Source organism: Typopeltis vanoorti, chromosome 2 (genome assembly GCF_054136105.1).
Source record: "Typopeltis vanoorti isolate ZY-2024b chromosome 2, IOZ_Tvanoo_1.0, whole genome shotgun sequence".
Lineage (NCBI taxonomy): Eukaryota > Metazoa > Arthropoda > Arachnida > Uropygi > Thelyphonidae > Typopeltis > Typopeltis vanoorti.
The window spans coordinates 25,150,283-25,165,194 of record NC_143550.1 but is presented as its reverse complement, the minus strand read 5'-3'; the positions used below and the strand labels follow the sequence as shown (position 1 = coordinate 25,165,194).

The window sequence follows — 14,912 nt, the reverse complement described above, 5'->3', positions numbered from 1 at the left end:
TTATTTATTTCTTCATTTATTTTTATTTATTTATTTTCATAGAGATTTAGAAGAAGCATTGGAAATGGGGATGGACTGGTCTCTTAGGGAAGGTTTGTTTCATTTTTTTTTAATTCAAGTGATATTCATAAAGCTTGTAAATATTGATTTTGATTATTATACTGTGTTATAATAAACTTATAGCATCTATGTAGTTTTTCAAAAATCCTTAAAACTTAACATGTAAACTTGGCTATATATTCAAGAGGATTACCAAACAGATATTATTTGGATCATGCAATGTTAGTTTTCATAACAGATCACTTAAAATATTATACATAATTGAATAATTTTGATAGTGGGGTGTTAATGTATACTAAAGTTCCAGACTTTCAGCAATACACACCTCTGATAATAAAAATTTGCACTATCTGCTTTCCTTTCATATCTGTGAAGGAAAAATGCCACAGGCATTTTTCCTTCATTACCTCCTTTGATTCATTCAGAGCTATTGAATAAACTGCTCCTGTAACAGTTTGACCTTTTTTGAGGTACTTGGTAGGGATTACACTATCCATTTCCTAAAAGACAATGGCAAGAACCTGCTGACTTTTGGGTTCAGAACTTCTTTGACCATGGAGAACCTTTGTCTCCACTCTATTGACTGTTGTTTATTCTCTGAGTCATGGTTCACAATACAAGTCAAAAAAATTTGCACCTGATTTCTCAAAATCCCACGAGATGACAGCACAGGTTCTCTCTTTTGGTTGGTATTCACACATTTGGGGATTTTCACGTTGCTGAGAGCTTCATGTCCAGATGTTGGTGGATGATGACCCCAACTCATTCCCTAGATATCTCCAGAGTCTTTGCAATGTTTTTGGCTGGTATTAGTCTATCATCAAGGATCGGTCATGTCATGTACTGCATCAGTTTTCAGGTGTAATCACTGTGGAAGGTCTTCCTGACCTGTGGACATCTGTTGTCTCAGGATGCTCAGTTTTAAACTTGACCATCCATCTGGCAACTGTTGGATATGCTGAGGCACAGTCCCCTAAAGTCTCAAACAAAGTTTGATGAATCTCAGTTGTGGACTTTTTTGCTGCAAAAAACAAAAAACTTGATTATGGCCTGCACCTCTGTGTCTTCGAATTTCTTCAAAACCTTTGACATGTCATATATATTCTTAAATATATTCTAATATACTTATATATTTATATATTCTTATATAAATACTTATATATTTTAAAAGAAAAAGAACAATTTATTACAATTTAATGAAACATGTGGTTAAAAGGTTTTAAGATATGTTCTTTCTTGTGGTTATATCAGTTGCTTTAATATAATTTTTGTTCTAGGTGTTTATCAGAACTTTTCAGCCCTCCCTTGCACTTATGTATACTAATCATGTTAGTATACATTAATATCCATGAAGGTCTTGGGATTCCTTTCATTGGATTGGTAAGTGCCTAGATTATGTCCATGGATTAAAGAAATGATTACCTCTCTACTTTAGAATTGTCTTGCTGCTTTCAGGACCATATGTATTAAGAATGATTATCAACACATCTCTGGATTAGTGCTTCATGGAAGGATACAAGTTATGACTGCCTCAGCTGAACAAAAGAGATGTCTTCAATTCTGCATCTTTCAACCAACAGAGCTGCGTTGTTGCAACAATCTAGAACTCATTCTCTCAGCATCAGTGAATTGAGAATAGGACTTGCCTTCTTCCTCACTTTGAATATATAGATTTAATCAGAATTAGCCGGTACCTACTGACTTGACCTCATACCACTTGGGAAAGAAGTGATGACAAGAACTGCAGAGTTATACTGTCATGGTATAGGAACTTCAGCTCACTTTACTATTGCATGCATGGAGTACATGTCAGAAGAGGCACAGTGTGATTGGACATGTTATAGAGAACAGGTTGAAGAGCAAAAAATTAGATAACAACACTTAATCTTTGTGTTGGACTGTCATTGAAGTGAAGAAGTATACCTGACCTGGTAGTAAAGAAAGGAAATGAATTAGTTATAATTGTCATTATAGGTTATGGGTGGGCCATTCCTCACTACCCTTCATCATGAGAAAGCTTTTACTATGATGAAAACCAAGATTTGGTGTGCTTGCTTAAGAATGCCACATTATACTAAATTTTGCTTCTTTAATTTATCCTTTAGAGATATATGATATTAGTTATGGAAACTGCTGTGCTTTGGACTCTCTCTCAGACTGATTTCAAGATATTTTCTTTGGGTGCCTTACAGGAAAACACTGGGAGTGTGGCCTTTTTAGAAAATGAATGAATGAATGACTGAGAATCCTCAAATCCAGAGTTGAATAGCATAGCATATTGTTGGGCACATGATGTATAGCACTGTTTTCACTGTGAACAAAGCACAAGGAACCTCTCAGACAAAAAAAGAAAAAAAAAAGTTAATTAAAAGTGTAAGTGTAGCCTATCAGTTAAACTCTTAAACAGTTAAAAACATGAAATCAGAAAATCGGAAATTTTGATGTGATGAAATCATTCAACAGTGCATTATACAAAATAACTGATATGATTCTTTTCACATAACAGTATATGGCTAAAAGATATCAGTTTAATTTTGGTATATTTACTTTTAGGAATTAAAAAAAAATTTTTTTTGTGTTTATTGATGGTGGCCAGAGTTCATAAAATAATTGACACTAATTTGATTTTATTCTACAACTTTTAAAAAAAAAAAAAAAAAATTTATTCATTGGTCTGGATTTTATAAATATTTTAATCATCATCATCATCTAATTCCTGCCATGTACCTTCAAGGGGGTGTACAGGATATGATAGTACTACATGAAAAAATTACATCATTACTAACTTCCTATCTACAATTTTCCTCCAAATCAATCTATTACTTGTCAAGACTCCAACATTATATCTTGGTCTTCCTCTGGGTCGTTTTGCTGCCAACCTGGCAGAGAACACTTGTTTTGCTAATCTTTCTTCACCCATTCTGTTTAAGTTACCATACCACCTGAGATTAGCTCTGCTAACACATTCCTGGATGTTGACAATGTCAAGTTCTTTCCAAATATCCTCATTTTTAATATGATATTGCCATTGATGCCATGTGTTCACACCTATAATCTTTCTCAGGACTCTCATATCTGAAGTCTCTAGTCTTTGGTCAAGTGTTTTACTTCTGACCCAGCTCTCAGATCCATAAGTTAAAACTGGTTTGAACACCGGCTTGTATACAGCTAATTTAGTGTTCCGACTAATTTCTCTCTTACTCCATATGAATTTATTCAATTGACTTCCCACCATACCAGCTTTGCTGATTCTGTTGTCTATTTCCATATTTAATTTACCATCTTCAGTAAAAATCATGCCTAAGTACCTGAAATGTTTCACTTGTTCCACAGGTTCTCCATTCACAACACAATTGACATTTTCAATGATTCTGCCTATTTTCATTATCTTTGTCTTTTTTATTGCTGACCTTCATACCATATCTATTACAACAGCTATTCGATTTAGTCAGAGAATCTTACAGACTTGTAGCGGATTTATTTAGAAGTATAACATCATCCGCATAAAGCAAAGAGCTGACATTAACATCTCCAATTTTGATATCATGTTTAATACCACTCTCCTTCATAATGTGATCCATATAGATAATGAATAACAGAGGGGGATAATGTACATCCTTGTCTCACACCAGATTTAACATTAAACCATCTTTTCCTGTACTTCCTTCAATTCTAACTGCTGACCTACAACTCAAATAAAGACTACGTATTGCTTGATATAATGCCCCATTGACACCATATAACTGTAGCATATTGAATAGCTTCTCTCTTGGCCCCTTGTCATATGCCTTTTCCAATTCGACAATTTAAATACAGATCTTTATTATATTCCCATGCTTTCTCGGCTATTTGTCGCAAAGTAAAGATCTGATCCTGACAGCCTCTATTTGACCGGAATCCAGCTTGTTCTTCACCAAGCTTTTCTTCCACAATTTTTCTCAACCGTTTCTCAAGTATACTTGCATAGATCTTGCCAGGAACACTCAGTAGGGAAATATCTCTGTAATTCTCACATTCAGTTTTATTTCCCTTTTTATATATGGGTACTATGAGAGCTCTACTCCAATCATCGGGAATTCGTCCCTCTGTCCAGGCCTTCTGAACTATGCAGTGCAGCCACTGTAAGACTCTTATACCACCATACTTCAGCATTTCTGGTCGAATATCATCTATTCCTGCTGCCTTTCCACATTTCAAGCCTCTGATGGCTTTTTCTACTTCAAGTATGGATATGTATTCCTGACTGCATGCCTGTTCAGTGTTTTTTACCACTGTGCTGTCATCACTGCTTGTTTCATTTAGCAGTTTTTCAAAGTAATTACTCCATACTTCAAGGATATCTTTTTCTCCCATTTTCATGTTACCTTTATCATCTCTAACTCCTTTTACAGCACTCTTTCCTCCACTCTTTCCTCCATTCTTAAGCTTCTTCAACAACCTCCAGAATATTTTGCCACCTTCTTGATATTTATTTTCTATATTCTTGCCAAAGTTCTCCCATGACTTTTGTTTAGCTAGTTTTACACAGTGTTTAGCATTCTTTCATTTGTCTCTGTATTCTCTAAGAGCACAAGCTGATGTATTTGACAGGAACTTTTGATATGCTTTCTTCTTTTCCTTCACTGCCTCTTTAACTTCCTGTGTCCACTAGGGAGTTCTGATTTTTTTTATCCTTGCAGACAACCTCACCACATGCCTCTCTGGCAGAATCAATCAATGTTTTCTTCAGAGTTTGCCACTGAATCTCCAAGGTTTGATTCCTGTTCTCAAACTCTTTCATTTTTTCTTCAATAATCTTTGTGTATTTTAGTCTACAGTTCACATCTGAGAGCTGCTCAACTTTTATTTGCTTTAAAACTTTCTTACATGTTATTCTTTTCAATGTGAAATTCAATTTTATCCTGCTCAAGACTAAATAGTGATCACTTCCAATTTCAAATCCTCTGTACACTCTGGTGTCCTGCACCAAGGAGAAAACATCACTATCAACAATAACATAGTCAATGAGACTTTTCTTATTCCTTGCCTCTTCTCTCCATGTGAATTTGTGCACATTTTTATGTTGGAACATGGTGTTAGTAATAACAAGTCCATGTCCTGAGCAGAAATCCAACTGATATTTGCCATTATTATTAGCTTTGCTCTTTTCTCCAAATTTTCCCGAAATATTTTTGTCATCATCATCATCATCATCAAATTCCTGCTATGTACCCTCAAGGGGTGTACAGGATATGACAGTACTACATGAAAAAATTACATCATTACTAACTTCCTATCTACAATTTTCCTCCAAATCATTCTGTTACTTGTCAAGACTCCAACATTATCAGATCTTATATTTCTATCGTTTAAGGCACTTTGTACCGTATCAATCCACCTATATCTTGGTCTTCCTCTGGGTCGTTTTCCTGCCAACCTGGCAGAGAACACTTGTTTTGCTAATCTTTCCTCTCCCATTCTATTTAAGTGACCATACCACCTGAGATTAGCTCTGCTAATGCATTCCTGGATGCTGACAATGTCAAGTTCTTTCCTAATATCCTCATTTTTAATATGATATTGCCATTGATGCCATCTGTTCACGCCTCTAATCTTTCTCAGGACTCTCATATCTGCAGTCTCTAGTCTTTGGTCAAGTGTTTTACTTCTGACCCAGCTCTCAGATCCATAAGTTAAAACTGGTTTGAACACAGTCTTGTATACAGCTAATTTAGTGTTCCGACTAATTTCTCTCTTATTCCATATGAATTTATTCAATTGACTTCCCACCATACCAGCTTTGCTGATTCTGTTGTCTATTTCTATATTTAATTTACCATCTTCAGTAAAAATTGTGCCTAAGTAGCTGAAATGTTTTACTTGTTCCACAGGTTCTCCATTCACAACACAGTTGACATTTTCAATGATTCTGCCTATTTTCATTGTCTTTGTCTTTTTATTGCTGACCTTCATACCATATCTATTACAACAGCTATTCAATTTAGTCAGAGAATCTTGCAGACTTGTAGTGGATTTATTTAGAAGTATAACATCATCCGCATAAAGCAAAGAGCTGACATTAACATCTCCAATTTTGATATCAGGTTTAATACCACTTTCCTTCATAATGTGATCCATATAGATAATGAATAACAGAGGGGATAATGTACATCCTTGTCTCACACCAGATTTAACATTAAACCATCTTCCTGTACTTCCTTCAATTCTAACTGCTGACTTACAACTCAAATAAAGACTAAGTATTGCTTGATATAATGCCCCATTGACACCATATAACTGCAGCATATTGAATAGCTTCTCTCTTGGCACCTTGTCATATGCCTTTTCCAAATCGACAAAACTTAAATATAGATCTTTGTTATATTCCCATGCTTTCTCGACTATTTGTCGTAAAGTAAAGATCTGATCCTGACAGCCTCTAGTTGGCCTGAATCCAGCTTGTTCTTCCACAAGCTTTTCTTCCACAATTCTTCTCAACCGTTTCTCAAGTATACTGGCATAGATCTTGCCAGGAACACTCAGTAGGGAAATACCTCTGTAATTCTCACATTCAGTTTTATTTCCCTTTTTATATATGGGTACTATGAGAGATCTACTCCAATCATCGGGAATTCGTCCCTCTGTCCAGGCTTTCTGAACTATGCAGTGCAGCCACTGTAAGACTTTTATACCACCATACTTCAGCATTTCTGGTCGAATATCATCTACTCCTGCTGCCTTTCCACATTTCAAGCCTTTGATGGCTTTTTCTACTTCAAGTATGGATATGTACTCCTGACTGCATGCCTGGTCAGTGTTTTTTATCACTGTGCTGTCATCACTGCTTGTTTCATTTAGCAGTTTTTCAAAGTAATTACTCCATACTTCAAGGATATCTTTTTCTCCTGTTTTCATGTCGGCTTTATCATCTCTAACTCCTTTTACAGCACTCTTTCCTCCATTCCTAAGCTTCTTCAACAACCTCCAGAATATTTTGCCACCTTCTTGATATTTATTTTCTATATTCTTGCCAAAGTCCTCCCATGACTTTTGTTTAGCTAGTTTTACACACTGTTTAGCTTTCTTACATTTGTCTCTGTATTCTGTAAGAGTAAAAGCTGACTTATTTGCCAGGAACTTTTGGTATGCTTTCTTCTTTCCCTTCACTGCCTCTTTAACTTCCTGTGTCCACCAGGGAGTTCTGATTTTTTTATCCTTGCACAGAACCTCACCACATGCCGCTCTGGCAGAATCAATCAATGTTTTCTTCAGAGTTTGCCACTGAATCTCCAAGGTTTGATTCCTGTTCTCAAACTCTTTCATTTTCTTTTCAATAATCTTTCTGTATTTTAGTCTACAGTTCACATCTGAGAGCTGCTCAACTTTTATTCGCTTTAAAACTTTCTTACATTTTATTCTTTTCAATATGAAATTCAATTTTATCCTGCTCAAGACTAAATAGTGATCACTTCCAATTTCAAATCCTCTATACACTCTGGTGTCCTGCACCAGGGAGAAAACATCACTATCAACAATAACATAGTCAATGAGACTTTTCTTATTCCTAGCCTCTTCTCTCCATGTGAATTTGTGCACATTTTTATGTTGGAACATGGTGTTAGTAATAACCAGTCCATGTCCTGAGCAGAAATCCAACAGATATTTGCCATTATTATTAGCTTTGATCTTTTCTCCAAATTTTCCCAAAATATTTTTGTATGTCTCACAATCATTTCCTACTCTGCTATTTAGATCCCCAACAAGGACCAACTTTTCCTTTTTCATTGTGTCAGTTGCTTTTTCTAAAGCTTCAAAGAATTCCTGCACTTCTACCTTATTAGAACCTTCTGTGAGCCCATAGGCACAAATAAGTCTCATTGTCCAGTTCCCCATTCTCATATTTGCCCACATTACTCTACTTGAGACTGACTGCCATTCAAGAAGATTAGCCTCGTATTTTGTGTTGAATACTATGACTACTCCTTCTTTTCCTTGATTGTCATTGCCTGAATATAACATTTTGTATTTAAGCTCAGAAAGATCTCACCAGTTTTTGTCTTTTTTTTGTTTCAGTCACCCCTATTATGTCGATCTGGTACTTATCTAATTCCTCAGCTAGCTCCATTTCTTTGCCATTCAGGCTTCTTATGTTGATAGTACCGATCTTTAACTCTGGTGATGTTGAGTTGGGGTTTTGTTTTCACATTTGTTCCAGTAGCTTACTTTTCGCTGTTCGCCCTGGTTCCCTGGCGAAAACAACGGGGTCCCTTGTTTAACCGGGTGATACCCCAGTCGGCATGAAATTTTGTCATGTCGTGCCATAATTTTTTATTTTGGTTTAACCAATAAGAATACAATTTGGTCGGCTAAATCCCAAAATCTAGCCCATCCTCGTTCGTTCAGTATCCAAGTAGATACCCAACAGGGTGCGCCACGAGAAGGTGAGGATTGGACATTGGGTTAGAAGCCCTGGTCGGTTCTCCCCATTCCTTTAAAGGCTATGTGGAGGTCTCCTCTCAGTTATACAGCTTTGATCCCCTTAAGCACTACTAAAATATATAAATATTTTAGTTACTTATAACAAGGGTGCTTACATATAAAGAAATGAAATTATAAACAAAAAGTTCATATATAAAGTATCTTTATATCTAGTTTTCATATACTAAGAGCAATTATCACCATAGATTGCTCTCCATTATGTTAAATTTTTATGGTAGTCTAAAATTCCAATAAGAACCAAGAACATAGGTTATCAATCTGCCAATTCAGTATATGCCACTCCTTAAAAAAAAATTACACATACAGGGTGCAATGAAAGGATGGTTTACACTCTTTGGCTTTCTCTTGCTCTGTGACAAATGCCATCGGGTTAACTATCTCCATGGGTATCTTCTTGGTAAGAAGTGTGGTTTACATTATAAGATAATTAAGGCAATTTGTAATGAAGGTTGCCTTCTTTCAGTGTAAAAAAATACTATATTTATATTATTTAAATTAAAGGGATATTAAATCCCACATTGTTTTAAAACCGAATAAGAAACTCAAAGATTGGAATCAGACAGTTTCATGCCGAATATAGTAAACTATAAAAGTATCGGCGATCACTAACGTGAGCTAATGCAAGTGACCCTAGTACGTAGTACAACACCGGACAACTCACAGCAAAAATGGTAAAGTTCTGATCGCTATTCTTAGGTATTTTCCATAATGTAAAAACACATTGTATTTTTGCATTATGGAAATTAATTTAAATTATGTTTATATCGCCGAAATGAAGCCTATTGGCTCTTTATATTTAAGTAACTATATTTATAAACTTTTTTCTTATGATAAGATAAAAACAAGTGTTGTGCTGTATAAATGCTTCTTTATTGCTAGGATATGCCTGGGCTGAAGATAAAGAGCATTGTGAAGAATATGGTAGAATGTTAAATGCAGATAGCAATAAAGTCTCAATGAAGGCAAAAAAACGGGGTTTGCCTCAGGTAAATGAAATTAAGATATTTGACTTTTTTTTTTTTAATGTTATGCAAAATCTATGGATATGGTGTAAAATGATTATAAACTTCCTACAAAGTTTATCTTTCTGAAGAGATTTTTTTTTTTTTTTTCGATGTTGAATCTAGACATTAAAAGCATGCTGCATGATCACAAAAAAAAAAAAAAAAAATCTTAAGGGTCTTTTTTTACTTCTCATCACTATTTTAACAATTGAATCCTTTCTTTTAAGCTTACATGGTATTCCAAATGCATTTTTGAAAATTATGGAGGCAACTACCATGTTTGAATAAAAACTTTAGTTTAATATAACTAAAACCTACATTCGACGTTTCGACCTAGATTACAGTAAAACCATAGCCATCCCATACATTAAAGGGTTATCGGAAAAAATCAACAGAATCCTACAACATTATAACCTCAATGCCACCTTTAAACCACCCACTAAACTTAAAACCATATTCAACTCCTCTAAGGATCCTCTCCTCCCATTAGCACATCCTGGAGTCTATTGCATCCGCTGCACCTGTAACTTACCGTACATTGGTGAAACAGGACGAACCACCCCTATACGCAAGAAAGAGCACATTAGACACATTAAATATAACCATTATGGTGAAGCAGGCCTCTCAGACCACGCGCTCAACACCTTACACCAAATCAACTGGAAAAGCACCTGCTCCTTACACCACACAAAAACCTGGTATGAAGGGAAATTTAAGGAACCTGCGAAATCCTGATAAACCACCCAAATATCAACAACAAAGATGGCATGAAAATTCCAAGGATCTGGATGGCACCCATTCAGCCTACCTAATATATAAGATCCAGCATAAGTCAGGACTCTAGCCAATCTTCAGCTAGTATTAGAAACCATTCCATACCAACTGGCTGGAATGTACAAGTATAATCATGATGTTAATATATGTATATAGATAGATACTTGTTGTTACATCCAATGTATTCCTACAACCAACAGATAACACTAATAATAGGACTCTAGCGTCGATGTATAATTTTTTTTTTCACCAGAGGTCGGGCCAACAGTCGTTGCAGCGGTTGGTCAGTATCTTTAACAAACCAGTTTGATTGTAGTGTAGCTTGTTTTCTGTGTATAGTTGTATGCTCCAGAAGATGACCTTGACATAAAGGTTGAAACGTCGAATGTAGATTTTAGTTATATTAAACTAAAGTTTTTATACAAACATGGTAATTGTCTCCATAATTTTCAAAAATGCATTTTAACGATTGAGTTCAACACTGTAAAAAATTTATCCTCTTCATAAAGATACTTTGTAGGAAATTGTAATGTTCACATAGGTCACTAGAGGACCAAAAGAACAAAAGCCATTTGGCATGATTGTATAGTTATATAATCATGCCTGCATATTTTGTTATATACCTGCAAATTTTGACAATCTAACATTATTATGATGCAAGCTTGTTTAATGATTTTTGGCTAGAAATATTAAACATTTTAGTCTGGTATAAATTCCGTGTAGATCATTGTCCAGTTATTTTATTGAGTTTAAATCTCAACTTCACATGTTATATATAAGGACAGTGGGTGGGGTGTTAAGTAAAGCAACAGTAATACAGAATATTTGAAAGGAAAAAAAAAAGACTAATAATGATGAACATGTGTGATTCATATTGCATTATTATGGCTAGTGATGTGATGAGAAGAATATCTGCATGCGCCATATTTTTGATGAAAGATGACCTATCTTGATATAGGATTCATACCTTGTTTCTTGTTACATTGACGTGTTGCATTTCCAATGACTCTGAATGCTTCAAATTCTTAGAGTTAGATTGTCTAGATGTGAAATGTATGTTTCTAAATATCCTAAGATAGAACTTCTGAGATATGCAAACATGACGTATCATTTGAAGTCCATAGTGAATGTCAGATATTCATTAATCTCTCTGTTCTCTTCAAATATCTTGCACAGCTGATAGTTCCACTTATAGGCAAGACAGACTGCTGCATAAGAAACATAACATGCTTTATGGGGGAGGAAAAAAGGAATTTATGATAGAACTATTTGATTTACTAGGAAGCCTGGACATCATCAATCTGTTCACTAGTGTGTCTCAAGCAGAAACCTCAGGACTGTTATAAGAATTGTTTCAAACAGATGCTGTGATGTTATTTGAACACCACTTCTATAATCCTTTCTAATTCCAAGACAAATTCTGGGAATAGAAAGAAGTCCTAACATGGACTCACCAGTTTCTTTCCACTTTTAACTAATCTATTTACTAGGGTGTTTATTATTTTCAAAATTCAGTTTTTGTCAGTGAGACGCCCTTTCATTTTGTTGTATATAATATGAGTAAAAAATTTAAACTAGTTTATTGAATGTTTAGGAGTTGCAATAACATGTCAAAGGTTGAGTATGTATTGAAATAACATAAGGAACATATCTACTCCTGAATTTTCAAGCTGCTTTTCTCTACACATATTTGCATAATCATAAAGCATTGTTAAAAAGTCTTCATTTACATTATAAAAATGGCAGGCACATCAGCAAGCAACATCCTGATCTGGAAGATAATGAAAACATGGTTTATTGAACAGATGTCAGCCATGTTTCCCCACTCAAAACTCCTTTCCACAAAAGTTATAGCATTGCTTTTCATTACAAAAATGGTAATTAAATAACAAGGGGAGGCAGTCCAAGATATTTTGGACTGCCTCCCCTTGGGAAGTGACAAGCACACCTAAGTTGTAAAAGCATGTCATGAATAAAGTTGAAGGCATATGTAGAAAATGGAAAAAAGTCTTTGAAAGGGCCAAAACATGGCAAAGAATTCAGAGATGTTAATGAAGGAAAATGAGTGGAAAGTCTCAAAGATCTTGGACATGATAAAAATTCCAGGAGACAAGGAAGTCCTGTTGGCACAAAGAGAGAATGGGAAGCATAGACAGAGCACTTGCAAAGAAGCTGCAGCAGAGAAGCAGAAAGAAAATTTTAGAAAAAGAAAACGAAAAGATTAATTGCTGTTACCTGGCTACTTTGATGTCTTTGTCATCTGAAAGCGAGGGAAACAATTCTTGTAATGAACAGATCAAGCCATCAACTTCAGGATCACAGAAAATGTGGAAGAAAAATTGTTGATAATAGTTTGGCAGCTAGCCTTGGCATTGCCAAACTTAGTGATTGGAAAGCAGCAACTGTACTAATCCCATAAATTTATAACCTAGGCCACAGTACCACAGAATACATCGATCACTCCTCCATTTGTAGACCATGTATAAAAGGTAGAAAGAAAATGCCAAAGGCTTAAAGCAGAATTTAAAGCACATGTCCTTTTAACCATTCATCGGGATATTAAAATGCTGGAGGATATATCAGGGAAAGAAAGCATTGACTGCCTTGATATTCTCATTTCAGATGGAATTGATCTACCGCTTGGTATTCTAAAACTCCTGACTGGAACAGGTGAAAAGATAGCACGAACAGTTTTTGATGTAGCAGTTGAATGGGATAACCATGACAAGATGAAATACACGTGCTTCAACACTATCTCCTCGAACACTGGGTCAATAAATAAGGCTATGCCCATTTTGAACTAAATATGGACAGAGGCCAGTTGTGGTTGCCTAGCTGTCACCATATTCTTGAAATAGTTCTGAATCTATAAATTAAAAGATGCCAAGAAATTATATTCTTGGTTTGATCCTTTATGCAGTGTAAGCAAACAAAGTTTGCACCTGAACTATTTTCAGGACTGGGCAACTCATATAAAGAAGCTAATGACTTCAAATCACTAGCCTGAGTATCCAATAATGCAAAGCGCACATATCCTTACGGACATGTATAATGCTATGCGTTATGGGAAGGGTCACTACTCAAACCAGTTTCAACCTTTATTGAGATCTTATCAATGGGAACCAGACTCACAGGTGTTTCTTTCCCTGATATATCCCCTAGCATTATAGAGTGGTATTTCTCTGTTACAATTGGCCTATCACAGACAAGATATCAAAGATACAACATGGAATAAGTTGCTTTCTCCTCGTTGAGCAAGATCTCAAGTCTTCTTGGACCTAAATCTCCCCATTTATCATTCAAAAAAAAAAAAAAATTGGAGTATATAAGATAATTTACTCATGTGAGATAAACAAGCCAGTTGTGAAGGGGGAGATGTTGTCAGAACACAAAGGGTATGGATGAGGGACATTTTCTACAGAGCATTCAGCAAGTCATCTGAAATGTTATAAAACTTTCATCAGTGTGACAAGAAGCAAGGTCCAATATCAGATTTGTTCTTTCATCAAAAACCTGGCAGATGCAGATCTGACATTATTCTTACCATGCGTGTCCACAATGCCCCCCCCCCCAAAAAAAATAATAAAAATAAATAAATAAATAAAAATTCTGTATTACTGTTATGCTTAATTTGCTTGTTCCTTAACAGTCGGTATTTTTTTTTTTTTTTTTTTTAATCTCCTGATGAAATGTGCTATAATGTATATGAAACTGGCAGAGATTTAAATCCAGTAAAATAGTCAAGTCTCTATGCCAAATTTATATCAGTTATTAAATGTGTTCCCTATTTTTAGAGGAGGCTGACATGAAAGTTTAGGTTAGGTATTTTTCTTCATCATCAAATATTTGGCATGTATCCTCAAGGGGGTGTACACGATATTATGATAGTACTACATGAAGAACTTACATCATTACTAATGTCCTATAAACAATTTTCCTCCAAATCAATCTCTTAACTGTCAAGACTACAACATTATCAAATCTTATATTTCTGTCTTCCAAGGCAATCAAACAAGTGTTCTCTGCCAACCTGGCAAAGAACACTTGTTTTGCTAATCTTTCCTCCCCACATTCTGTTTAAGTGACCTCTCGGCTAACACATTCCTGGATGCTAACAATGTCAAGTTCTTTACTAATATCCTCATTTTTAATATAATATTGCCATTGATGCCATCTGTTCATACCCCTAATCTTCCTCAGGACTTTCATGTGGTCTCTAGTCTTAGGTCAAGTGTTTTATTTCTAATCCAGCTCTCAGATCTGTAAGTTAAAATTGGTTTAAACACTGTTTTGTATACAGCTAATTTAGTGTTTGACTAATTTCTCTCTTATTCCACATAAATTTATTCAGTTGACTTCCTACCATACTGGCGTTGTTGATTTTAAGTTTTAAAAGAGGTATACTGTGAGTAGACATATCGATACAAAAAAATTTTTTTAAGGAAATTTATTGACCTTTTTAGTTATCTTACACCAGCTACTTAGGTGGTGCTTTTTGGAATTGTCAGTTATTGTTTAATTTGAGCTTAATGTACTGAAGATGCCTGTGACACACAGGTGAAAATTATACTATTAAATAATCTTTGTACGCGAGTT

General features: G+C 35.2%; 1 protein-coding gene across 1 annotated transcript in view; it reads left to right on the top strand.

Annotated features, from left to right (window-relative positions):
* Positions 1-14,912, top strand: part of RtcB (RtcB RNA ligase) — a 129,107-nt gene that overhangs the window by 58,413 nt on the left and 55,782 nt on the right. Inside the window, exons 6-7 of the mRNA XM_090404080.1 lie at positions 43-92; positions 9,418-9,524. Of these exons, the coding sequence (XP_090260206.1) occupies positions 43-92; positions 9,418-9,524 (157 nt within the window). The remainder of the gene's footprint in view (positions 1-42; positions 93-9,417; positions 9,525-14,912) is intronic.